This window comes from Esox lucius, chromosome 14, assembly GCF_011004845.1.
Source record: "Esox lucius isolate fEsoLuc1 chromosome 14, fEsoLuc1.pri, whole genome shotgun sequence".
Lineage (NCBI taxonomy): Eukaryota > Metazoa > Chordata > Actinopteri > Esociformes > Esocidae > Esox > Esox lucius.
Window position 1 is genome coordinate 5,206,132 of NC_047582.1, and position 25,908 is coordinate 5,232,039.

General features: G+C 41.7%; 3 protein-coding genes across 7 annotated transcripts in view; 2 read left to right on the forward strand and 1 right to left on the reverse strand.

The window, feature by feature from the left end:
* The first annotated feature begins 1,149 nt into the window (after positions 1-1,149).
* On the forward strand, positions 1,150-15,322 carry LOC105023545 (uncharacterized protein KIAA2026). 4 transcript variants are annotated; one of them, XM_010892840.4, is made up of 8 exons: positions 1,150-1,279; positions 2,948-3,148; positions 3,400-4,994; positions 5,218-5,288; positions 6,674-6,772; positions 10,481-10,596; positions 10,696-10,868; positions 11,072-15,322. In XM_010892840.4, the coding sequence occupies exons 2-8, from the start codon at positions 3,096-3,098 to the stop codon at positions 14,545-14,547; spliced, it is 5,583 nt and encodes a 1,860-aa protein (XP_010891142.2). In that variant the 5' UTR covers positions 1,150-1,279; positions 2,948-3,095; the 3' UTR covers positions 14,548-15,322. The 4 variants fall into 4 exon arrangements, with proteins under 4 accessions (XP_010891142.2, XP_010891139.2, XP_010891141.2 ...); XM_010892837.4 differs by lacking the exon at positions 1,150-1,279 and adding an exon at positions 1,598-2,717; XM_010892839.4 differs by lacking the exon at positions 1,150-1,279 and adding an exon at positions 1,598-2,717 and having other exon boundaries at positions 6,674-6,763.
* Positions 15,323-15,372: 50 nt separating this feature from the next.
* On the reverse strand, positions 15,373-20,171 carry mlana (melan-A). 2 transcript variants are annotated; one of them, XM_034296951.1, is made up of 5 exons: positions 19,974-20,171; positions 19,564-19,653; positions 18,875-18,971; positions 17,156-17,257; positions 15,373-16,376 (listed from the first exon to the last, which is right to left on the reverse strand). In XM_034296951.1, the coding sequence occupies exons 2-5, from the start codon at positions 19,626-19,628 to the stop codon at positions 16,308-16,310; spliced, it is 333 nt and encodes a 110-aa protein (XP_034152842.1). In that variant the 5' UTR covers positions 19,629-19,653; positions 19,974-20,171; the 3' UTR covers positions 15,373-16,307. The 2 variants fall into 2 exon arrangements, with proteins under 2 accessions (XP_034152842.1, XP_010891144.2); XM_010892842.4 differs by lacking the exon at positions 19,974-20,171 and having other exon boundaries at positions 18,875-18,933.
* Positions 20,172-22,474: 2,303 nt separating this feature from the next.
* The window catches only part of LOC105023547 (endoplasmic reticulum metallopeptidase 1), a 44,483-nt gene continuing 41,049 nt past the window's right edge, over positions 22,475-25,908 (forward strand). The window contains exon 1 of the mRNA XM_010892843.3: positions 22,475-22,805. Coding sequence (XP_010891145.2) covers positions 22,540-22,805 — 266 coding nt within the window. The 5' untranslated portion in view covers positions 22,475-22,539. The remainder of the gene's footprint in view (positions 22,806-25,908) is intronic.

Genomic DNA, 25,908 nt, shown 5'->3' on the forward strand with positions numbered 1-25,908 from the left:
AAGAATCAATCAGGGAAAGGTTCCTGTGAGGAATGAGGTGTGTGTGCTCTGGGAGAGGAACTGTGTCCATTTGATGAATTGGCATATGCATTTTATACACTAATTGTAGTCTCACCCATTCATTTCTAATGACCGGTCATTTTTGACCCGGAACACCATAAGTGTACAAAAGTTTAATAAAACACCCCGAATTTTATGAAAATCCTACAAATTCATTTTGTATGATCAGATGCCCTGTGTGCGCAAAGTCATAGAACTTGAAGACAATCAGATTAAATGAAAATTTGAGAGAAAACCTTCGATCGGAACACAACAGGAGGATTTAGATGCCGAAAAAGTGATTGGGCTCTACTACAAAATTGGTATCTACCGACACCTAGAGGTTGGATCAAATTGAACACCAGGGTCGCTTTCGCGGAAAGATTCATTCTTGATTTAAAAAAAATCAAGACCTTTATTTTTTAGAGTCACAGACTAGGCTTAATCTGTGTCCGCAAAATCGACCCAAAAATGTTTTAGTTCTGAAGCAGTTACTACAGAACAGTAGTAGTGGTGGCGAGTAATCTGAATTTGTCCAATTGAAACTAATTGACTAAACATTTGTAAACGAACCGTTTTGTTTGTTTATAAAAATGTTCTACATTTACATTATACATAGAGATCAATGTTATGAAACTCAGTAAAGTGACTCACTACTACGTCAGGTTGATGTAGGCCCACACACCGACACGCACTGTTGAGGTTGCGAAGGTAGAACGTTCAGGGAATATTTTGCTAGCGTAGCCTCTCGAGAGTCTAGCACCAATGTAACTGAATCACTAGCTAGTTACGTAACTTTATAGCAGGCAATTCAGTTGGCTGAGTTAGCATGTTTTCTACATTGATACAGCTACTTTCTTAGCTAATTTCATTATATATATATATAAAATGCTCAAGTTCATTTAAATGCATTTAAGCTAGCCAAATAAACTGACGTTGGCTAGCTAGATCCATTGGAGTCTTGCTGAATAGGTATAACTCCTTTCTCGTTATACTTGTTTCGTTTGCTCATGATAGCAAGGGTTCATTGCTTTGTTGCCTGTAAAATCCCAGTATTATTTTCCCTCTTAACGTTGCTGCGGAGAGTGCAGACACAGGCCTGACTGGAAACAATGAGCTTGGATAGGCTGTGTGAAGACAGCATCAGTCCATGTACACCAGCTAGCTAGCTAGCTTAGCTAACAAGTTGCATATATCAGCTTGTTGTATCGGAGGCGAGCTGAAAGATCTGATTGTTGAGGTATGAGTAGCGAATGGCATGTCCTTGTAAGTTAGCTTAGCAAGTAATATTTCTCGAAACTGTGTATTACCGGTTCCATCAGAACTTACGTGAACGGTAACTAAGAAAATGAAGACCATAAGCTCGCTAACGTTAGCTATATTTAGCACATTTTGAACTACAACTCACTGTTTAGCTAACGTTAGCTTATCTTAGGAACTAGGTTACCTAGTTTAGCTAGCGTTACCGATTAGCCACTGAACTTGGCAACTATTTACACTGTAAATTGATAACTAAGTACATTCGTTTTGGTGGATTTTCTAAGCTCCACCAAATTGCTGGACTTATAATCAAGAATAAATATAATTCTGATTTTTTTATTAACCGTAGTTATTTTAAGTAGCTACAGTATGTCTAGCAACTAACTACGGAGTCTCCAGCTGACAGTCAATTGACTAACTAGTTAACACTGTATGGTCAACTCATTTTGCACGTGCCGGTGAATGTTTTAAAGAGTCAAACACAAGGAAGGAGTAATGTTAGATCGCAGAGTTCTGTAGCTATTTGACTTTTATTAATGGGAGGTAGCACTGACAGTTGTGCGAGTTATTTTTGGTGGGTAAAAGATGGCAACAAAGCGTTTGTCCTACAGTATGTTATTGTTGCGGTCAGCTAGCAAGATTACCATATAAAAGTGGTCTGCTGGCTAGTTCAGAGATGGGTACATCCCATTGAAATACAGGGCAGCGAGCAACATGAAAGTGCAAACTGAAAGCTGTAATCCATCCAAGGTGCCACAAAACGACACAGAGGAGGAGCAAGACATGTCAGACAAAAAGGACAGCCACACCAGTAATTTATTTTTTCTCAACCAAGACTGTCAGAAGGAACTGGGTGCAGGATCTCTGCAGAACATTAGCATTGTATCATCAGACTCAAAATCGCATAACACTGATTGCAACAGCCTAGGCACTGAAGAACTCCTCAACGGAACCTCCCTGGAGAATGTTCAAATACTTACCCATGGAAGTTCTACCCATGCTCTTGCACTAACACATGGGGTGCCTGAAATCTCAAATGAACTGTCTTTGCCTGAGGTCTGCATTCCTACCACAGTTACAGTTGAAGAAGACCTTACCTATGAGATACAGCAAGCCTATAGGATATTTCACAGCTTTCTTCTGGAAAAGCACAAAGGCATTACGACTCCCTTCTTGCATCCTATTGGCCTAAAGGACCACACTGACTGGGCCGGGGGTCACCATAAGCAGTCCATGTGTTTCAGAAGGATGGAGGAGAAATTTGTTAGCAGGGCGTATGAAACCATCACAGATTTTGTGGCAGATTTCAGACTGATGCTAGAGAACTGCTACAGGCATCATGGGGTTGACCACTGGATTTCTAAACAGGCACAAAAATTGGAAATAATGCTTGAGCAGAAGCTGACACTGCTGTCGAGGTTAGCAAGCGCCAGCAGTACATGCATATGTACATTCCTACATTTTTTGCTAGTTATGCTATAATATTAAATTATATTGATTCCTTAATCACTTGCTGCTATGGTTGGAAATAACAAAAATTATTATAAAAGTCTGAAAGTCATTGCATAATCAATTTGATATCTCTTTCATCTTTTTTTAAACTGCTTGGATCTTAATCCTCTGACACTGTATCCACCTGCCCGACCAGGACGCTGAGAGAGAAGACCTCGCTGGCCCTAACCTCCAAGGGCCGTTTCGGGACAGAGGATGAAAGGGGGCCTGTGGGCACCTCCACCAGACGAAGATCCGTGCCTCGCAGCCTGGCCACTATAACAGTGGGGGGAAATGAGTCCATCATGGTCCAAGCACTGCGTCTGGAAGAACAGCAGAGAGTCAAGGAGGAGAAGAGGTAAGATGGGGGATAAAATGCACTAGTGTCTGAGGCTAAGGCCCAGCAATGCCCATGTTCGATTTTCTAAAACCATGTTCAGAGTAAACTGGTAAAAGTTCTGTTGACTACTTAATCCAGAGAACAGGGATACATTGCTTACAAGATTACAAATGTTTGATGTGCTAAAAATGTGGCTTTGATTAATATGTGACTCAGTGATGAGTAGTATCTGCTTTATAGACCCATGCTTCATTTTTGTAAAAACTTAGGCAGCGGGAGCTGGAGAAGAAGGAGGCGGAGGAGACATCAGCCAAGGAGGTGGAGGAATGGGAGCGCAGTCTTCTCTCACAGGCTTCCGAGACCCCGGTAAAGACCTTGTGGGAGCTCCCTGCAATTGGCCACTTCCTGTGCCTGGCTCAGGCTGCTCTCAACCTCCCAGAGATTGTGTTCTTTGAACTGGAGAGGTGTCTTCTCATGCCTCGCTGCAGCATCTTCCTCTCAAAGGTCATGAGTTCACTCCTTTGCCAGCCCCAGAGGCGGGGCACGCTCCACCGCCGCCCAGCCCTTTCCTACCGTTGCTGGGAATTCGAGCTTCGTAAGCGGGTGCAGGGTTGGTACTATGCTATGGGTACTGCAGAGGACCAGGGGTGGATGGCTGAGCAGCTGGGCCTCTCCCATCAGTTCTTCAGGACAGTTGGGGAGGTTAGCCCCCTGGAGAACAACCCCTTCCACCTCTTGCCCTTCATCCAGCGCGTGTGGCTCCTCAAAGGCTTGTGTGACAATGTTTATGAGACCCAAAAGGAGGTGCAGGACGCTGTGCTGGGCCAGCCTATTCACGAGTGCAGAGAGTCCATCCTAGGCTACGATGGGAATGAAAACGCCTACATCCACTTCCCACACTTCTGCGGGGCAGATCTGCGCATCTACTGCCAGAGTGCTAGCTTGCCCCCTGAATATCCCTTACCAGTGGTCTGGGTCAAGCGGGTAGAGCCCGATGAGGGAGTCTCGGAGGACTCGGACGAGCAGAAGCACTCTGGGAATCTGGTTTCCATGGGGGATGAGGAGTATGAAGAGAAACCAACTTGTGATAGTAAGTTTAAAGGGGAAAATGGGGGAACGAACAGGGATGGGCAGTGTAACACACAGGGAATAAAGGAGGAAGATGATGACTCTTCTGTTTCTGAAGAAGATGATCATGATCGTAAGAAGGACAGTAAGCATACTGACAACGGAAAGGTTGCCCCCTCTTCTCCCCGGTCAAAGTTCAAAGACTTTGTGGGTAGGGTGAGCGTGAAGAAAGAGACTCATGATGTGGAATTCAATCCCGATAGACTGCGTGCAAAACAGGAAGAGGGGTGTGACTCCTCCTCGTCAGGGTCGTCATCCAAGTCACAGGAGCCGCACCTCAGTGTAGGGGAGCCGCACCTCAGTGTAGGGGAGCACTGCTACAAAGGAAAGTCCCCTGCTCGCTCAGCTACGACAGACCGGCCCAGTGTCACCGAACCAGTGCCACAGACTGACAAACTCTGTAAGAGCCGGGGGACATGTTCAACATGTGTTTCTGTAACAGGGACAAAGTCAGAGAACAATTGGCGATGCTGTTGTGCAAAGGACAAGGCATTAACAGTTACAGTCTCAGGGGCGGGCCACCCATCCAAGGTGAACTCAACTGAGGAGAAAATGGAACGGATACGTGCAAAAAAGAAGAAAAAGAAGAAAAACAGGGAATTCGGGGAACTGCATTCAACAGGTGGACAATGCAGACCAGATAGGAGCCGACTCTGTAAAGCCAAGGCTGCTAAATCCACCCTCAGGAGAGCTGCCACCATCAAGAAAAAAGACAAGAGAAGAAAATGCAAAACGGGTGAGAAAAAGGAATGCCTGTTTTGTAAATCCTTTTTAATGAATGTATATATGAATTGTTGTCATTAATAATTATGTAGTAGAGACACACAAACCGCTAAGAGATTGATATATTGTTTTATGCACATGAGACGTTTAAAATGTAGGTTAATCTCCTGCTTTCAGGTATGAACTGACTTTGAAGTTCTGTTTACACAATACAATAATGAGATGGTCTTCCTCAGCAGGCAAAAAACTTGAGTCTGTGAAGCTGGCTTCAAAGGACCCTCAACTCCCAGTTGAACCTGCTTTTAGGGTAACTTGATGTTTTGTGTGTGTGTAAATGAAAAATACACCTAGTAGCCAGTTTATTAGGTACACCCATTATCACTGTTTCAGAACCCCCCCTGTACCTCCAGAATAGCATGGAGGTCTCAAAAACGTCCCACAGGCATGTTGGTCCATGCTGACAAGGCGTTACTGACTCAAATCAATGAAATCCTTGAAGTATTTGTTATTTTCACTGAATGAATCAAAGGTCTGAGTATGTAAAAAACAACAGGCCATTCCATCTCACCCCAACAATTTTCAGTTGGGATTGAGGTCTTAGTACTGTGCCAGTCACTGAAACTGAACTGGCTGTCATGTTCTGTGTGACGTGGCACATTTTCCTGAATGGGAGAAAGGCTACTGGTCAGTTACATGTTTTGGATGTGCTGTGGAGTTCAACCTTTGCTGAATTTCTGTAGAGACCTAATGTGTTCAAGGAAAACATTCCCAGCACCATTATACCATCAGCCCATAATGTTGACCCCAGTCAGGTGCTTCCCTGGAGTCAGTGCTGCCTAAACCTAATTCTTACTCAGCATCACGCAGCAGGAACCAGGACTGGTTGGACCAGGCAAACGTTTTCAGTCCAACTGTCCAGTGTTTGTATGCTCGCTGGAGGCACTCCTTTGTGTCTTTAGCTAATAGGAGTGAAACCCGGTATGGTGTTCTGCAATTGCCCGTCCTTGACAAGTTGTGCATTCTGAGATGCTTCACACCACTGTTGCACCACAGCATTGTTATTTTTCCAGTATTTTGCCTGGCTCTTAGCTAGCACAATTTATGCTATTCCCTTTGAACTTTCTCATTAACAAGCTGTTTTCGCCCACAGGACTGTCTCTGACTGACTCTGATGTTTCTTGTCACACCATTCTTGGTAAACCATAGGCACTTTTGTGTGTGACAAGGTTGTCCATTTCTAAGATACTGGACCCGACTCTTCTGGCACTGATACCAGGCTCAAAATCACTTAGGTAACCTGGTTTGCCCATTCTAATGTTCAATCAAAGAATAACTGAATGCCTCAATCTAATTTTAGTCAATTAGCTTATGCCTTTATCCAGAGCAACTTACAGTAGTGAGTGCATACAATTCCAAACTGGTCACCTATTGGAATTGAGCCCATAACCTCTGGTAGCACCATGCTTTAACAATTAAGCTACACAGGACCCAATGTCTGTCTGCCCGCTTCATGTAGCAAGCCAAGACCTTGTGTTTGTAGGACATTGTGGGAAAACGGGGTCGTGTACCTAATAAACTGGCCACTGAGTGCATGTTGAAATGTGAAATTGATATGCAGTTTATGTCCAAACATATGTTCTTGTATTACCCGAATAATTAGGCCTGAATATTTCTCTCCATTAATCCATCCAGTTGGTGTGCAGCAGTCTAGAAGAGCTGAGGGAACTAATCAACAAGACAGAGGATGAACTTGATGAGCTGGAGAGCACCAAGAAGAGATCTGTTAGTAAAGTAATGAATACTTTTTAGGGCTCCAGACGGCTACCCAATGGTCATCGCTTACATGTTGAATTGGTTGCATCTGTGCGACTTTCAAAAAAGTTTTATGATATCATAAAATGGTAATGTGAATCATTCTTTTCCAGATATCAAACTCCACTTGTGTCTGTTTCGAAAGTTATGTGAGGTTGCGTGTGTGAGTTAAAATCAGAGATTGTTCTACAAGTAAACTGTCTCTCAATCCAACATGTGCTTAAGACATGTGCGCTCAGTTTATTCGTATCAAAGTGGGCATTATATATTGATATATATTTATCAAGTTGCCTTGACATCCTACATACGGACACACACATCTCTCCTCAAACAAATGTTAGATGTACGGATCATAAAGTAGGGGTAACCTGAAACTGGCTTTATTAGTAAAAAAAACATGCTCTACAGTTAGCAAAAAACCCTCACAGCTGTCAAGCAGAACACTCCAATCTAATCAAAACTAGATCTTGTTTTAAAGGAATTTAGTATTTTTTTGTATAACACTTCGATAAACGTAGGTTTACCTTGTTTAAAGTGGTGATAAGTGTAAAAAACATTAGCCTCCTATTCCAATCGAGAGTCATGACTTGGCAGTGGGTCTTGTGGTGCTCTGGGTGTTACAGATTCAAATCCATGAAATTGTCAAAATATTTGTTATTTTCACTGAATGACTCAAATGTCTGAGTAATTAAAAACAGAAAAAGAGTAGAACTTTCCATCTCTGTGAAGGACATCAGTCTGAACATAAAATATAGAATTACTGAATCAATCTTTCTGTACAATTAAACTGATAAGACAAATACAGGGGGTTGACAAAATAACAGAAACACCTAACAATTTACTGTGCATTCGGAAAGTTTTCAAATCCCTTTACTTTTTCCAAATGTTGTTACGTTACAGCCTTATTCCAATTTAATAAAAACAATACCAAATAATGCAAGCAAAAACAGGTTTTTAGAAAATCTTTGCAAAGGTACAATGCTCAAAAACATGAAGGGAACAGGTAATCGTCCCAGTATAACACAGAGTCAATTAAACTTCATGGATATCAATCTGTCCAGTTAGGAAGCATAAGCAATTGTGAATCTGTTTTGTTGCAAATGAAAGTGACGACAGGTACACTGGAGAAGCAAAAGCAAGACAACTCCCAAAAATTGAATGGTTTTGCAGGTGGTGGCCACAGACAATTGCTCTCTCCTTATTCTTCGTGACTGATTCATTTCTAGTTTTGCATTTTACTAGTGTCTTTGTCACTACTGGTAGCATGCAGCCCATTCAGGTCGCACATGTAGTCCAGCTCCTCCAGGATGGCACATCCATATGTGCCGTCGCAAGAATGTTTGCTGTGTCTCCCAGTACAGTCTCAAGAGTATGAAGGAGATATCAGGAGACGTGCAGTTATATGACAAGAGCTGGACAGGGCCATAGAAGGGCATCAACCCTGGTCAACTGATATCTGCTCCTTTGTGTGAGGAGGAACAAGAGGAGCACTGCCAGAGCCCTACAAAATGACGTCCAGCGGGCTACTGGTGTGCCTGTTCCTGACCAATCTGCCAGAAAGAGAGAGTCCATGAGGGCACAACGTCGTCTAGTGGGACCTGTGCTCACAGCCCAGCACCGTGCAGCTTGATTGGCATTCGCCAGAGAACACCAGAATTGGCGGGTCTGTCATTGGCGCCCCGTTTTCTTCACATATGAGAGCACAAGTTCACACTGAGCACATGGGACAGACGTGAAAGAATCTGGAGACGCCGTGGTGAACGTTATGCTGCCTGCAACATCATCCAGCATGACTGGTTTGGTGGTGGGTCTGTGTTGGTCTGGTGGGGCATATCCTTGGAGGGACGCACAGACCTCCACATGCTAGCCAACAGTACCCTGACTGCTGTTAGGTACTGGGATGAAATCCTCAGACCCATCATCAGACCTTACGCTGGTGCAGTGGGCCCTGGTTCCTCGTAGTGCAGGACAATGCCTGTTTTCATATGGCCAGAGTGTGTAGGCAGTTCCTGGATGAGAAAGGAATTGATGCCATTGACTGGCCCTCACGTTCCCCAGACCAGAATCCAATTGTGAACCTCTGGGACGTTATGTACAGTGGGCAGATCAATTATTTGATACACTGACGATTTTGCAGGTTTTCCTACTTACAAAGCATGTAGATGTCTGTCATTTTTATCATAGGTACACTTCAACTGTGAGAGACGGAATCTAAAACCAAAATCCAGAAAATCACATTGTATGATTTTCTTAATAATTAATTTGCATTTTATTGCATGACATAAGTATTTGATCACATATCAACCAGTAAGAATTCCGGCTCTTACAGACCTGTTTGTTTTTCTTTAAGAAGCCCTCCTGTTCTCCACTCATTACCTGTATTAACTGCACCTGTTTGAACTCGTTACCTGTATAAAAGACACCTGTCCACACAATCAAACAGACTCCAACCTCTCTACAATGGCCAAGACCAGAGAGCTGTGTAAGGACATCAGGGATAAAATTGTAGACCTACAAAAGGCTGGGATGGGCTACAGGACAATAGCAGCTTGGTGAGAAGGCAACAACTGTTGGCGCAATTATTAGAAAATGGAAGAAGTTCAAGATGATGGTCAATCTCCCTCGGTCTGGGGCTCCATATGCAAGATCTCACCTCGTGGGGCATCAATGATCATGAGGAAGGTGAAGGATCAGCCCAGAACTACATGGCAGGACCTGATCAATGACCTGAAGAGAGCTGGGACCACATTCTCAAAGAACCTTTAGTAACACACTACGCCGTCATGGATTAAAATCCTGAAGCGCATCCAAGGTCCCCCTGCTCAAGCCAGCGCATGTCCAGGCCCGTCTGAAGTTTGCCAATGACCATCTGGATGATCCAGATGAGGAATGGGAGAAGGTCATGAGGTCTGATGAGACAAAAATAGAGCTTTTTGGTCTAAACTAAAGAATAAAGATGAGTACAACTGACTGGACCACTTAAGGAAATGTGCAGAGTTGTCCAAAGCCACTCCTGCGCTGTCTTGGCTGCCATAAGTGTCAGCTTTGTGAAGCTCACAATGTACATTTTTTTTCTTGAGATGAGGTCACAGAAGTACAGATTCAGTTTTGTGTTAATTTTTCAGACCTCTAATTGCTGGGCCTCTTTTATAGCTGACACATATACTGCTAATTGGCAATCAATGCAATGTGACCTCTGCAGCTGCATTTGTAATTCAAAATAACTGTCCTTTTCCGTGTGGTGTTTCGATTATTCTGCCCACCCCCTGTATATATTTCAATTTAAAGTGACTTTGAAAAGCTTCACTTCATTCACATTTGTTATAGACTTTACTTATAAATGATTAATTTACTTATTTTCCCATCAATCCACACACAATATCTCAATGACAAAGCAAAAGTACCATTACGATAATGTTTTTGGGGTGCGACTGACTCTTGACTCAGTGGTACCACTTGAAAACATTAGTCTGGAGTCTTTTATAGAGTAAAAGGTATTTAGTTCCTTTAGAATATTGTGAATCGGTAACACAGAATATTTTGCAAAATCAATATTTCCCAGCATTGTCTTTGCTGTACTGAACGTGGATAACATTAATACAGGTTCAGAATGAATTTTTGAGAGAACACGTTTATGGCTCTAATTAAGCTTATTTAGTTTTGACGTTATGTTTGATGAATTTACAGGGAAAGTGGTATGTCCGAAGAGAAGCAGTGAAGGATTTGCACATCACTCTCATAAGACTGCTCAATGAGCTCTCCCCTTGGGAACCAAAACTGGTCAAGGCTTTCCATAGGAACAGGTAAGACATTTGTCTGAAACCAGTTGGATCATTTTAAAGCTGCCCATCAAAACAAATTACTGAATAAATTGCTGTAATTTATATGATCTGTTCCTTTAGGCTACGTTTGAAAAAGGATTATGACGACTTCAGGAAGCACCCTGACTATGACAACTTTGTCAGAGAAGAATGGGTGGCAGAGGATATGGACAGACACCCAGGTGACCAACTGACTGAAGAGGAGGATTACCAGGAGCTGGACAAGACTGATCAGAGGATCCTGTGGACAGGGGGTAAAATGGAACAACAAATCAAGCCAGCATTTACATACTAAAATCAATTGTGTTTAATATCCAGGTGTAGCTGTTGTTGTAGATCTTAATATTTTAAGTAAAATAAAATGTGAAATAAATATATCAATTGAAACCTCAGAATATCCTTTAATTTAGTATTGTCAGTGCATTTAAAATATATATATATATTTTTCTCTTTGCAGAGGACACAGGGCAGCTTGGAGTGGATGCATTGAGAGGCAGCTTCGCCATGGTAACCAGACAGGAGATGTTGACCTTAAATGAGCATAGACCTTCTACTCGAGGATTGAAGCGTCTGCAGAGTGGTATAGCTGAGGAACTAAGCGTCATTAAGAGAGGCAGGATTGGGAGTGAGATTGCAGCATCTCCTGGCAGATTGGAAATGGAAAACCATCCTAGGGATGGAAATCCAGCAGCACATCAGCTTGAAGAGACTGGCGCAGCGGTTGTAACTTCTGTGACTGGTTTACAAAGGCCCTACAAGCCAATTCAGCTACACACACTGCTGGCTAAAAGTGTTGGGAATAAAGTGACCTTAATTCATCATCAGCCCGGTACAAGTGTCATCAGCCATGTCAGTCAGGCGCAAAGCAAGGCCTGTGCTTCTTCCATGCAAGCTAGCAAACCTCAATCTTCTGTACTACAAAGCTCTGAACAGCTACCCCAACCACCAACAACAACAGCCACACGTACACAAACACAGACAGTCAATACTGCTCCCATACCAAAGAGCCCCGTAAAGGTTGTGTACAAGATGCCAGAGGGCCTGGGTCAAGTCCGGAAAGATGGAAGCCCTGTAAAAATCGCAGTACAGCCAGTCCTGGACCAGAAAACTGGGGATGAGATTATGCAGCGAGTGGTCATTCTGCCCTCTAACTTGCTCATTCAGAAGTCTGAGGATAAAATTGTGTCCCAGCATGCAAGGACATCCTCTAAAGCATCCACTCCACTATCAAAGAGCTCTCGAGTCACTGTTCCTCAAAATCAGGACAGCTGTATTTCAATACAACAAGTGGCACCGCTAAAGGGAATGTCACCCTCTCCTACCGTTTCTCCAAGGTTGCAGACATCTTCAACACCAGGCTTTAATGTTGTCCGGCTTCCTGATCCTAAAGCGAGTAGCACTATCCAAAATGTTATACCGAATAGATCCCCATCCAACCCTACCAGTGCTGTGTCTAATGATCCAAGTAAACCTTTGGACCCTAATCAAGAGTTGAAGACTGTGTGCATCAGAGACTCTCAGTCCATTCTTGTCACCACTAGGGGAGGGAACACTGGAGTGGTCAAGGTGCAGACATCCAACCAGGGAACGCCTGGTTCACTACCTGCTAGCCCTGTCATTACTATTTCCCCTCAGTTTAAAGCCTTCCTGGTGTCTAAGACTTCTCCACCTGCTGCCCCTACTGTCCCTGTGTTGACCAGCTCTACATTAGCCCAGGCGCAGTCAATTTCACAGTTATGGTCTTCAACTGGAACAAGTTCAACGACTCCACGTAAGTCCCCAATCACTGCTGGCATTCCTGTGACAGCCGGCTCTAACGTTGCTATAAGCCAGGGCTTCCCTGTCTCATCTAAACTTGCGGTTAACTCACAGCTTCCTGAAAGCAGCATCACTGTTCCTGGAAAACCAGCAGGTGCCACTCAGACATCTTTGGTCCATTGTGTCCCCAAACCCGTTTTGAAAAGGGTCAATCCTGATGAGATGTGCACGTTCACAAAGTTCATCCTTGTCTCTTCCTCCTCGAACATCACAAACAAAGTCACGTCCACCACGGCTACCTCTGCTCTTCCTGGGCAAAGGGTGGTATTTATCAGCCAATCACCTTCCACCGGTTGCATTCCAAAAACAACCACATCAGTGTCTGGAGCCACCACACAGTCCGTGACCACGTCGATGCCCAATGAGGCACTAAAGATCGGAGTCAATATTGGTCAAGCTATTAGCAGCACTAACTTCGGAGCTTTGAACAAGGTTCAGAGTATCAATCTGCTTTCAGGTTCTCAGATGAGGCTACCGCTGCAGGCTAACCTTAGCAAGCCAGTTAGCGCACCTGTACGATCTACTTTAAAGAGCACATCTCCATCTGCCTCAAAGGCAGGTCTTCTTGCGACTACAACGTCTCAAGTTGTCAGTAGCACTGCACATTTGCCCTCCTCTACACTGTTGGTGGGATCTCAAGTACAAGGAAAACCAATTTCTTCTATAATCAAAGGTTTGATCCCCTGTAACTCACAACAAGCTGTGCCAGTCACTACACCGCTAAGCCCTGTCAAAACCTCCCCCCTAACACCATTGGCCCAGGTTTCTCAGTCTCAAAACTCTGTTGGTTTCACCGCACATGCTCAGTCCTTAAGCACTTCACAGTCTCCAGCTGCCCCTAGATCCTGTCAACAGTCCTCTCCAGTGCGGTCGGCTGTTAATACTAATGCTGTTTCCAGCACCACTGTGCAACAGAAGATTGTCATCAACACCAGTGCTCCGCTTGCCGGTGGCACGCAAATTCTGCTCAACAATACCCGTTTTGTTGTTCCTCCTCAAGGTCTTAGGCCTGGCCAGCACATCCTCATTATCTCCAGCCCTGCAGTGCCTGTGATAACTCCTTGTCCTGGAGGGGTGAACCCAACCACTGGTGTCCCACGAAGGTCAGCCTTACCTGGCCTAGCCCCACCTGCGCAAGGCCCCAGGATGGCAGCACCACCAGTGACACACAAAGCTCAACAAGCTGCACTTAAATCCCCAACGCTAGAGTCACTGTCCACAGCAGAAATTAGACCCTCTGTCCCCGTCTCTTTCAATGTCCCTCGTCAAATGATGGCTGTTCGAGGCCAACTCTTGGCCACCAGCACCGCCACCAACAGTTCTCTACAAGTTTCACACCAGCTCACTGGTCCGACTGTTGGCCTTGCAAATGTGGTGGCAGCGCCACCTCTAACTCTTCCTGAAAGAATGGCCACCTTTGCACCCTCTTCTGTTCAAGGAAGTCTTAGCACAGCTCAAACTGCAGTGGTCTCACAGACCGCAACAAAGCAGCTCCCTTTGCACACAGGAATTGGCGTCAATGGAACGCTGAAAACACAGCAGTTAGCCACACTCGTTCAACCTACGAGAGCGGTCTCCACCCAAATGCAGGTGCTGCCGACTGTAGCTGTCCCACCAATAGGGAGCACTGTCTCCAAGATGCAGCCTCTAGCTGTGGTGACTGTACCCCCCATCGGGAGTGCCATCAGTAGCAAACAGGCATCTCCTTTGGCAACTGTGCCTCAATCAAACTGCACTGTAATCATGACACCAGCACAGCCCATCAGGACGATAATGTCGGCTGAGACCATCCGCATGCCCATTGTTTTATCCAATCCCCTGCAGCAGCATACAGTGGGCCCGGGCAAGCCCACTTTGCAGAATTTACAGATACCTGCATTAGCAGCACAAACAACCAGCCCTACCACAAAGCTGCTAGTGAGTCCCGATGGTGCGGTTTTAAATATGGTTAGAGGCCCAATGACCCACACAGGCCTAACAGATGTGACTAAGAAGCCTTTGGCTGCATTGATTGTTACTCCTAGTTCCACTGGCATAGTGCTGCCGCCGCCTACCATAAAAACTGGCAATCCCTCGATGCCTAACCCAACCGACAGTAGTGGACCTATCAGCTGAAAGACTGATATTGAAAACAATTACAGTTGTAATAAAGCAGACATGTTCTACTAGCTCTTCTGGACAGTATCTAGAACATTCTAGACTTTTAGTAAAAAGTAGGGATTTTTGGAGAAACTGGCTGGTTCAGCTGTATTTATACTTTGCACATCTGAGTGTTTAAGCGACGCTAGATATACTCTAGTTGGCTCAAACCTTTATCACCAGAAATGTAGGTGAAAATGTATCTCAGTTTTCTATTGGCGTTGCCTTCTCACAAAGTTTAAAGGTGAATTTTGGCATTTTAGTTGTTTCAAAACACCTTTTCAAGGCCAGTAATATATTGTAAATTGCGAGGTTCCCAGGGTAAACAAAGTGAATTTAAATGTGATTGTAATAATTTTTGACACTGAATATAATTCTGAAATGATATCCTTTTTATTTCTTTGATTGGTACAACACCTTATTTTTTTAAGTTTATTTGGTTTACTAGACTCTTGTGACTTTTCTTCTGACCTGCTGCAGTATGTTTTCCAGATGTATTACCTACTTGAGGCTGGTGTGACAATTGCATTGGTTCTCTTATTTCCTCTTAGCTATTCGTAAGATGAGCATTTTACATAATTGAAGTGAAACTTCTAAATGATTTATATGTTAACTGTTGAAGCCCAGAAAAATGTTTTGAAGTTACATTTATTTATTTTTCTTACCATATAGATTTTTCAAAATATTTAGTGGGTACATTTTCATGGTATGACTATGGACATTTCTGTATGGAAATAAACCGCAACTGTCCACTCTAAGGTTTTTCTGTTCTCTTCATTTAAATAAGAGTTTCCTATGACCTAAATGTAATTTTCTCAAATGATATTTATTGACATTTTACTTCAGAATTGTTGTGGATAAATTGGGGATAACCATTCCATCATTTTCAAATCCTTTCAGAAGTATGTTAAAATAAGTCAACAATTAAGCCTGAATGCTATAATGCTTCTGTATTTAACAGAGGAATTCTCATTGCAGCTATACACATTTCAGTAATCATGGAAATTAACAATTTCTTAAGTACAGTTTTGCTATAAACAATATGCTTTTCAGGGATTGATAGAAAGTTCAGATATTTGAGCAGCCTTCAGAAATAAAAGTGTGCAGCTTAAGGTCAAACAACATTTATACATATAAAGAAAGTTATATAAACAACTGTATTACAGTACTAATGTTTTACAGCTTGATGTGAGATGGCTCTTCATGCAAAAGTAGTTTATGGGCCAAAAGGAACTAACTAATCTATGAATCTTTTTTTCATGCTTTAAATATTTTTATCCAAAAGAAATAAAAGCAGATATGGAATAATATTGTAGTTTTTTTCCTTTTTTTTAATAAATGAAACCTAACAAGAAGACAAAATGAGAATGGCTTATTTTTCTTTAAACATCCATTGCAAACATGGGCTCCCACTAGCTAAACATCAATGAACACAATCGGGTGTGAGCATGTTACTTCCACACATTTTTAGCTAGTGGCTAAAGTTAGCTGAACTTTCAGTCAAAACAACTGAAACATGAATTACAGTTAAGATTACATTAGAGTACATGGAATCCTTTCAGGTTAAGGAAAGGTCTTACACCAAACTGTACAAATTTGAGTACTAGAAAAGGCACTTTTTATGATAGTGAATAGAGAGTAACATTTTTATTATTCACAAGTTGACATGCAAAATGAAGACAAAAAGAAGGTTATGTATTCATCTTTTTGGTTATCCCACTGGCACTGTTGCTTTTTTAGGGTGAGTAGGGGGGAGGTAGGGATCCTATTGAGATCTTCTCATATGCAGGAGGGGCGTTGGGGAGCTGAAACACATCAAAACAAATACATTGGTTAAGAAACTAAACAGAAACTTAACCTTCCTATCTTACAGTTCCTAATTACAGTTTTAGCTAATATTTGTGTTTTTTACTTGGATGCATTGGCCAGCTCATTACAGCTTGGTTTGATTAAATCATGTGAGAAAGAAGTCTAAATATGTTTTTCTTTGAACAAAGAAAAGGCTGATCTTTTCACATGTAATTATTCGTCACACCTCCCAGCCCTCAACCACCCTCCTCACCGCCTCCTCACACCCCTTTTTGGTGGCTTTACAAATTCCAGATCATAATCTCCTCTTGGCGTTTGGTGATAGTATAATCTCTGACTACAAAACTGCATAATGCACTAGGCAGTACACATGCCTGTTTTTCATCAAGAAGCGTATTCAGAAAGGTAATGGAATGTTGAACTATAGGTCTGTTTCTTCTGTTGTTGCATATGGTCAGATGAATGCAGTGTCCTGGTTTGCAGTTGGTCACACCATTGCCTTCCAGCAAATTACTGCCCATGTCTGTGTCATGGGTTTGAAGCCTGATTCCACCTCTTCTCTGCCATAAACAGAAACTCTCTTTACTTCTCTTTGTTTACAGATTTAAATATGTGGGTTTGTTTACACAGTTAGCCGAATAATATTTTTGTAATTATTGGCTAACAAGCGAAACAGAATTGGGGTGTCTGTGTGCCTCAACCGTAGAATAAAATACTTTGTACAAAAGGAAATAAAGAGTCCTGGTCATAGCCCTTAAAGTACAGAGTCTTTTACCACAGGTCGGAGTTCAGCGAGGCCCATCTTGTTTTCTGTTGTAGCACCTCCCTCGCCAAACTGTCCTCCACTAAATCTTGACGGGGACTCCAATCTTGGGCTCTGAGGGAAGACAAACAGCAACATTTCTAAGGGTATTATGAGGGATGAACCCTGTTGGACAGCAACTGATTCACTATTCTTCCTTCACATCTGGGAAAGAAATGGACACCCAGTGAAAAGTTTTTGTTTTTATTACAGATGGATATTGTGGCTATTTCAACACTGTTGATGGATATAAATAACCTAATTCAAAAAAATGATATTTTTTAGGTTACAAATACAGAAAAGCAAAATTCAAAAGTCCAGTCAGAAAATTGGTTTGATTTGGTCTTAACAATACAACTGTGGAGTACCACATCATGCCAAGATCCAAAGAGCTCTCTGTGGCCCTAAAAAGAAAGATTGCTGATGCCGTTACTCTGGGAGGAGTTAAAGAACCATCTCCAAGCAATTTGATTGCAATCAATCTGGGATGTAATCAAGGTACCTATGAGTATCTCTTGTCACAATCTATGTAAGAGTGCATGGATCAACTGTCAGAAAAATACTTTGCAAACTCGGCCTGGAAAGAAGATTCCTCTTCTCTCAAAAAAGTAATATAAATATACAACCACAGTTTGACAGACAACACGAGTGAACAACAAGACTACTGGACAAATGTACTCTGGACAGACAAGTCAAAGCTGGAGTAATTTGGACACAATTCAAAAAGTCATAAATTGGTGAATACAAAACACTTGAGCAAAGGACCCCGTACTAATCATAATGCATACTGGCAAAGACATTATATTTTGGAGACTAAACAGCTTGCCATTATTTATATTTAAGATATTTATTTGTTTTTTAATTATTCATTTGGCCTGACAGTTGGAAGAACAGTCTCAGGAGACAAGTGTGTAGAGGGCGAAAGAGAAGGGCACTGACAGCAGACTGAGACAGGGCTCCAACAACTAACAATAGTGCTTTTGAATTAGGAGTTTAGACCGCTAAACCAGACTCCAGCACATGAAGTGCACTACTTTTGAACAGTGCCCATAACCCCTCGATTTAAAGTAGAACATAAAAGAATTGGGACACAAGCAATATTTTGATTCTCTACAGCATCCTGCAGCAGGTTGTCAGGATTTGGTTGCAAAAATAAAATATTTTTTTAATCCACTTCTTGATAGTCTCTCATAAAATACCAAGACAAAGTCAAGTGACGTACGTGGTTCAGAATTGGGAGCTTAGACTGCTACACCAGACAACAGCACAGACAACCATGAACTTCATATTGTACTGAGAAGAGTATAGCATTTCAACTAAAAAGTGATTCAAAATGGGCTGGCACAATTTACTTGGAGGAAAATATGTTACGAACCCTAGAGCTCATTGAGAGTTGCTGCAGCGAGAGACATAGCGGTACATACAATTGGGTAACACTAAATTGGGAAGGGAAGAAATAAGAGCACAGTCCATTTAAAAAAAAAATCTAAATCTCTGCCAAGTAAAAGAGCATATAAACTCCACAGCGATTGCACAAAAAGAGCAAACTTGCATAGAAAACATTGTATGCTTTTCTTGACTAAGTGAAGTTAAATGTACATATATCCAGGCATTCACAGTTTTTGGGTATGAAATATTTTTTCTTTGAACTATAGACATATTGTTATGCAAGGTACAAAAGGCATTTCTTACCCTAATCATTTTGTACCCACTTCTCCTCCTGAAATACCAGCATCCAAGGATGAGAAGAGCTGCGAGAATCACAATTAACAGAGCTATGCCAGCTGCCCTGTTGCACACAAAATATATGAATGACAATAAATAAATTAACAAAAGGTCACAGTGTAAAAACCTATTAACTATAAATGATAAACTAATGATAAAGCTGTTTTTAATCATGCTAATTATTGATTCGTCTATAGATATTACTAGGAAGTTTTGTGGAAATCCAGACCTAATTTTTCATGGGTTAATTGTCACATTTTATCATTGCTACTTTCAGTTGAATGTTTTATACAGTATTTACACTTTACTTAGATGTGATTTTTGATTGTATGCAAATATTTTTAATATAACACAAATTCTTGTGCCTGGTTCCTCTCTTGGTTCCTTTTAGGGAGTTATTCTTAGCCACTGTGCTTCAACACTGTTGTTGCTTGTTCCTTGGAGTTTCAGGCTGGGTGTTTTGTAAAAGCACTTTGTGAAAACTGCTGATGTAAAAAGGGCTTTAATAATAAAATGTATTACATTTGGTTATGATTATTGTTTCATAATAAACAAACGCCTAAAATTATTACTTTGTTCCCCCGTCCACCCTAATATAAATTATTAGAAAACAGTAATGTAATAATTTTTTTCATTTTTGTTTTAAATCCACTCACTCTTCGGCTCTAACATGGGGTCCCCCTCTGCTTGCAAAATAAACGTTGAAGTTCCCGCGAGGCATTCTCTTTCCATCCACAGACCTTTACCTGATGAACATGTAGGAAACTGTTATTAAATGTTTATTCCAACATTATTGGCATAACAGATAATAATATCATTTGACTGGTCAAGTAAATTGAACATAAACATAGATTGAATTTAGGCTGAAATTTCAACCAGATGACTGCAAACTTTTTAACCACTAATATGTTCTATAGGGCTAAATACAATTTTATTTCAGTAGACAGTGTAACCTCACATTACTAACATATTTGGCAATATTGTAATAAAATGGTCACAGTTCAATGTAATTGACCTATCTGGCGATGGCCTGCGTTGATACAGAAAAAAATAAACATCATCTTACCTAGATAATTAGATTGTAAAGAGACTGTTCCTTCTTAATTTCTTCCCAGCGCTGTTTCCCAAAGCTCTGAGTTTCTCTTTTCTATGCTTCAATCTCAGACTTTTAGAACTGTGAGGGGTGAAAATAAATTCTCATGACGGTCACGGGTTCTGCTGCTCATACTTAAAGCCATTGAACTGGACTAATTGGCGTGAAACCCCTAGAGTCCCAGAGACAGAACACAAACTGTTATGTACTCATGAAACTTTGTCTGCTGACTCCTTCTGACATGGGGCTCAAGCTGAGCAGGCCCCATTTTTCACTTGAATAAACACTTTTTTTATTCTAATGAGAATAAATCTGATATCATATAATTTGAAGTAGGTTACATTTATTTCCGTTAATAATAAATATAACTTCATAACATACAATTTATATTTTGAAAATGTTCTTGCACAACCAAAATAGAACAATTTCCCTTGACTGACGAGCCTCTTGCCCAAACCCAACCCACCCCCAAGCAACAATGCTAAAACCCAAAAGCGACCCCAACACCCAACTTGAATCCCTTTTAACGCCATCTTTCCAAATTCCTGAGATTTAACTTTTTGAACCATGGCCAACTTCGTTAATTTTGTGGGCCCAGTCAATGCTCAGTTTAGGGCCCCACTTTATTTTAGCATTACCACATATATGTCATTATATGTGTGTTTTAACCTTCTTTTAACTTCTTGTACTTCTTGTGTTCTGATTTTGGCCCCATTTTGCTCAGCTGACATTTATCATGGTCGGTATTGGCTTGTCTGGTCAAAGTGCTGGGCCATCCAAGAGAAAGACAATTTAACTCACCATTGAGTCATCTATGAATTGATGATAGAACGATTTAAGCAAGACCTCTTTAGCTTCTCTGTTAGACACTGTAAATTACTCAGTAGGTCTGTGCTTTAGCTTTTCTGTTAGCCACTGTAACATTATCCAGTAGGTCTGTGCATCAGCTGCTCTGTTAGCCACTGTAACATTATCCAGTAGGTCTGTGCATCAGCTGCTCTGTTAGCCACTGTAACATTATCCAGTAGGTCTGTGCTTCAGCTTCTCTGTTAGCCACTGTAACATTATCCAGTAGGTCTGTGCTTCAGCTTCTCTGTTAGCCACTATAACATTATCCAGTAGGTCTGTGCTTCAGCTTCTCTGTTAGCCACTGTAACATTATCCAGTAGGTCTGTGCTTCAGCTTCTCTGTTAGCCACTGTAACATTATCCAGTAGGTCTGTGCTAACAGCACTGCTGCAACAAGCTGATGTTGTGGCGGAATAACAAGGAGGAAAATATCCTTCTTCATCTGATTTCTTTGCAGTGGTACTCTTAAAGAAACTAGTGAGCTTCTGTAAAATTCCCTGATATCCTTTCATTTTCTTTCATTTTTAGCTCCATTTTACTTGTTTCCACTAACTGAAGCAGGCTTAAATAGGTACTTTGCTATTGTAGATCAAATGTGAAATGAGGCACGTTGAATAGATTTAAATAAAATGATAGATTTGTTCCATGTGTGGTGTAATAAATCATGTAATCATGTGTAAAACCACATGCCCATTATATCATGTGTATATTATTTATATTAGTTGCAACCAAAATTGTTTATAGTGTTTTATTGCAATTCTGCTTTTAAACCTGTGACTAGGCAGCAAGGGGCCCCCCTCCCCCAGGGCCCCAAGCAATTGCTTAGTATGTATGTTGGGAAACAACGCCATCTGATCTTTCCCAGTACACCACCACTTTGCCCCTGCAATATATCTCTCTGTGCTGCTGTGATGCTTTACTTGTTATTTGGTACCATCTCTTCTGATGTAGCCTTAAAGATGAATGCTTTACCCAAGAGAATAATCATATTTTCTATTGATTGACCAGAATATTTTACATCACCAATCAGTATTGTCTGTTTGTTCATCTCAATAGAGATACCATTACCCAACAACAAGTTAATTCCATGTCTGCCACGACTGGACAGTGACCAGAACAGATGGTCAACTGATTCTGTTTCATGGCGAAAAAAGTATTGGGCCTTTTTTCAAAATGTAAGATCCTTTACATTTGTTGGTGATCTTGGTGGCTTATATCGTGTAGTTGCAGTATCAAGGAATGGTCTGTAGAGTGCACAATATGACTATTTTGAAGTTCAAAGTCAGTTTACATGCTTCTATTTTAAAATAATACATTCAAAATAAATAAAAAATAAGATACCTACATGATTCTTCAAGTTTAGGCTAATTGAAAAACATATTTACACAACGTGCAGAAAACTCGCAACATTCACAAAAATAATAATAAATAAAATGTTTCGAATATTTATTTTGAATATTTTTTTCATCAACATACTGAAGATCCTTATTAGATTTTGAATTGCAGTATCTAGTAGATTATGATGTGATCACTGATATTTATTATTGGGAACCGTTTTTTTGTGTGTTATTTAATGTATTATTTTTTTTTTACCCCGGTCCACTTTCGAACAGTAAGAAAGAGGTTTGTCCCTCCTCGTCATCCGTCGGTGTTTGCTGGAGAAAAGCAACGCTTGGTTGTTTGAGGCAGAGATGGAGAGCGACACCGCTATTAGAAGAATAAAATCTTACTGGAAGCAAAACAATGAAATAAATAATGGTTCTAAGGATCAGTCTGGTTCAAACGGCTGCAGTGAGGTGAAAAAGAAACCCGAAGTGAACTTGAACTTGCTACACGAAGGCGTCGGAGTTGCACTGGTGACTGTATTTATTGTGGTGCTGTGGGGACTCGTTCATTTATCATTACAGCAGCTAGTAATTGGAAAATCGACTGGCGAGTTCAATGCAGTCAGGGCAAGGTAAGTGCTTATACAGCTGCTAATTTCATGTTGCGTTATTAGTTTCACCACGATACCTCTTCCAGACTGTAATAATGTTAACGACCCTGGTGCACAAACTAACCTTTTCTCCAGGTGCTAAATCACATTAGTATCACCTACCTGGGCAACGTGACCAGTATTGTTTTGAAACCAATTCAGCTGTAATTACAGTATAGATTCTAGTTAACGTCGGTTACTAATAGGAGGAGGGTATAATAGGAGGGTCCAAAAAGATACAGTTCGACAAGTTTGGTGTGCAGGAAATCGAGTGGCCTACAAAGAGCCCTGACCTCCACCCCATTGAACACCTTTGGGATGAATTAGAACTGCAATTGCGAGCCAGGCCTTCTTGTCCAACATCACTGCCTGACCTCATGAAGGCACTTTTGGCACTAATACCCACAGAGACACTCAAACATCTTGTGGAAAGCCTTCCCAGAAGAGTGCTGTTTGTTACAGCTGCAAAGGGGGGGGGGGCACTTTGCTACAATGTAAAGTGGTGAGTGTACCGCTTGTATAACAGTGCAAATTTGCTGTCCCCTCAAAATGACTCAGCACACAGCCGTTAATGTCTAAACTGCTGGTAAACAAAAGTGAGTACATCCCTAAGTGAAAATGTCCAAATTGGGCCCTAAGTGTCAATATTTTGTGTGGCCACCATTTTTTTCCAGGACTGCCTTAACACTTTTGGGCATGGAGTTCACCAGAGCTTCACAGGTTGCCACTGGAGTCCTCACGGAGCTGGTGGATTTTAGAGACCTTGCGCTCCTCCACCTTCCGTTTGAGGATGCCCCACAGATGCTCAATAGGGTTTAGGTCTGGAGACATGCTTGGCCAGTCCATCACCTTTACCCTCAGCTTCTTCAGCAAGGCAGTGGTTGCCTTGGAGGTGTGTTTTGGGTCGTTATCATGTTGGAATACTGCCCTGCGGCCCAGTCTCCGAAGGGAGGAGATCATGCTCTGCTTCAGTATGTCACAGTACATGTTGGCATTCATGGTTACCTCAAGGAACTGTGGCTCCCCAGTGCCGGCAGCACTTATGCAGCTCCAGACCATGACACTCCCACCACCATGCTTGACTGTAGGCAAGACCCAATTGTCTTTGTACTCCTCACCTGGTTGCCGCCACACAAGCTTGACACCATCTGAACCAAATACGTTTATCTTTTATGTCTCATCAGACCACTGGACATGGTTCCAATAATCCATGTCCTTAGTCTGCTTGTCTTCACCAAACTGTTTGCGGGCTTTCTTGTGCATCATCTTTAGAAGAGGCTTCCTTCTAGGACGACAGCCATGCAGACCAATTTGATCCAGTGTGCAGCGTATGGTCTGAGCACTGTCAGGCTGACCCCTCACCCCTTCAACATTGGCAGCAATGCTGGCAGCACTCATACGTCTATTTCCCAAAGACAACCTCTGGATATGACGCTGAGCACGTGCACTCAACTTCTTTGGTCGACCATGGCGAGGCCTGTTCTGAGTGTAACCTGCCCTGTTTAACCGCTGTATGGTCTTGGCCACTGTGCTGCAGCTCAGTTTCAGGGTCTTGGCAATCATCTTATAGCCTAGGCCATCTTTCTGTAGAGCAACAATTTTGATTCAGATCCTCAGAGAGTCCTTTGCCATGAGGTGCTATGTTGAACCTCCAGTGACCAGTATGAGGGAGTGTGAGAGTGATGACACCAAATTTAACACACCTGCTCCCCATTCACACCTGAGACCTTGTAACACTAACGAGTCACATGACACCAGTGAGGGAAAATGGCTAATTGGGCCTGATTTGGACATTTTCACTTAGGGGTGTACTCACTTTTGTTGCCAGCAGTTTAGACATTAATGGCTGTGTGTTGAGTTATTTTGAGGAGACTGCAAATGTACACTCATACAAGCTGTACACTCACTACTTTATATTGTAGCAAAGTGTAATTTCTTCAGTGTTGTCACATAAAGGTATAATCAAATATTTACAAAAATGTGAGGGGTGTACTCACTTTTGTGAGATACTGTATGTACAGTGGATATAAAGTCTACACACCCCTGTTAAAATGCCAGGTTCTTGTGATGTAAAAGAATGAGACAAAGATAAATCACGTCAGAACATATTTTTTCCACATTTAATGTGACCTATAACGTGAACAATTCAATTGAAAAACATCTTTGAGGGGGAAATATAAAAAACTCACAATAACCTGGTTGCATAAATGTGCTCACCTTTAAACTAATACTTTGTGGATGGCACTTGATTGAAGCCAATTTTCTCCTAAAACAAGACAATGACCTAAAGCCCAGCTCCAAACTATACAAGAACTATTTACGGAAGAAGCCGTCACCTTGTATTCTGTTTATAATGGAGTGGCCAGCACAGTCATGGATCTCAACCCTGTTGAGCTGTTGTGGGAGCAGCTTGACCGTATGGTATGTAAGAGGTGCCCATCAAGCCAAAATCCAACTTGTGGGAGGTGCCTCAGGAAGCATGGGGTGAAATCTCTTCAGATTACCTCAAGAAACTGATAACTAGAATACCAAAGGCTGTATTTCCTGCAAATGGAGGATTCTTTGACTAAAGCGAAGTTTGAAGGACACAATTATTATTTCAATAAAAAAAATCAGTATTTTTAACCTTGTCAATTACTATATTTCCTATTCATTTTACTATATTTCCTATTCAAACTCATTTCATGTCATAAACGAAAAGGAAACTTCTTAGTGACCCTAAACTTAGTGTGTGTGTGTGTGTGTCCGTGTCCCACACACAGACTGACCTGACAGAGTGTCTGAAACCATTATGTACTGAAGAACAAAACCTGTCAGTAGTGATCTCACCAGACTAGAAATAGACCAGTGTGCCTTTCCATAGGCTAAAGTGTAGGCTTGTAGCATAACACATTATCTGACTTGTTTTATTTCCACAAGCAAACGTTCATTGAGAGCTACTGTTCAGTTAATGAAAGAGCATGTACTGTAGACTAGGCTTTGATGAAATCCTGCTTTATGACACCACTACTCCTCTATGATTAATGTGCATTATCATTTGATTAATGACGTGTAAGCTGTATAACCCAAAGGAATTACAAAGGAA

What these genes read in the sequence shown, in the direction of transcription:
- mlana (XM_034296951.1), bottom strand. Translation starts at nt 19,628, where the DNA reads ATGCCTCGCGGGAACTTCAACGTTTATTTTGCAAGCAGAGGGGGACCC. An exon ending in GTGGGTACAAAATGATTAGG is followed by an intron (nt 17,258 to 18,874) that starts GTAAGAAATGCC and finishes GTCTTCCCTCAG; the next exon opens with AGCCCAAGATTGGAGTCCCC. An exon ending in TCGCTGAACTCCGACCTGTG is followed by an intron (nt 16,377 to 17,155) that starts GTAAAAGACTCT and finishes GATGTGTTTCAG; the next exon opens with CTCCCCAACGCCCCTCCTGC.
- LOC105023545 (XM_010892837.4), top strand. Translation starts at nt 2,014, where the DNA reads ATGAAAGTGCAAACTGAAAGCTGTAATCCATCCAAGGTGCCACAAAAC. An exon ending in AGAGTCAAGGAGGAGAAGAG is followed by an intron (nt 3,149 to 3,399) that starts GTAAGATGGGGG and finishes GTAAAAACTTAG; the next exon opens with GCAGCGGGAGCTGGAGAAGA. An exon ending in AAGGCTTTCCATAGGAACAG is followed by an intron (nt 10,597 to 10,695) that starts GTAAGACATTTG and finishes CTGTTCCTTTAG; the next exon opens with GCTACGTTTGAAAAAGGATT.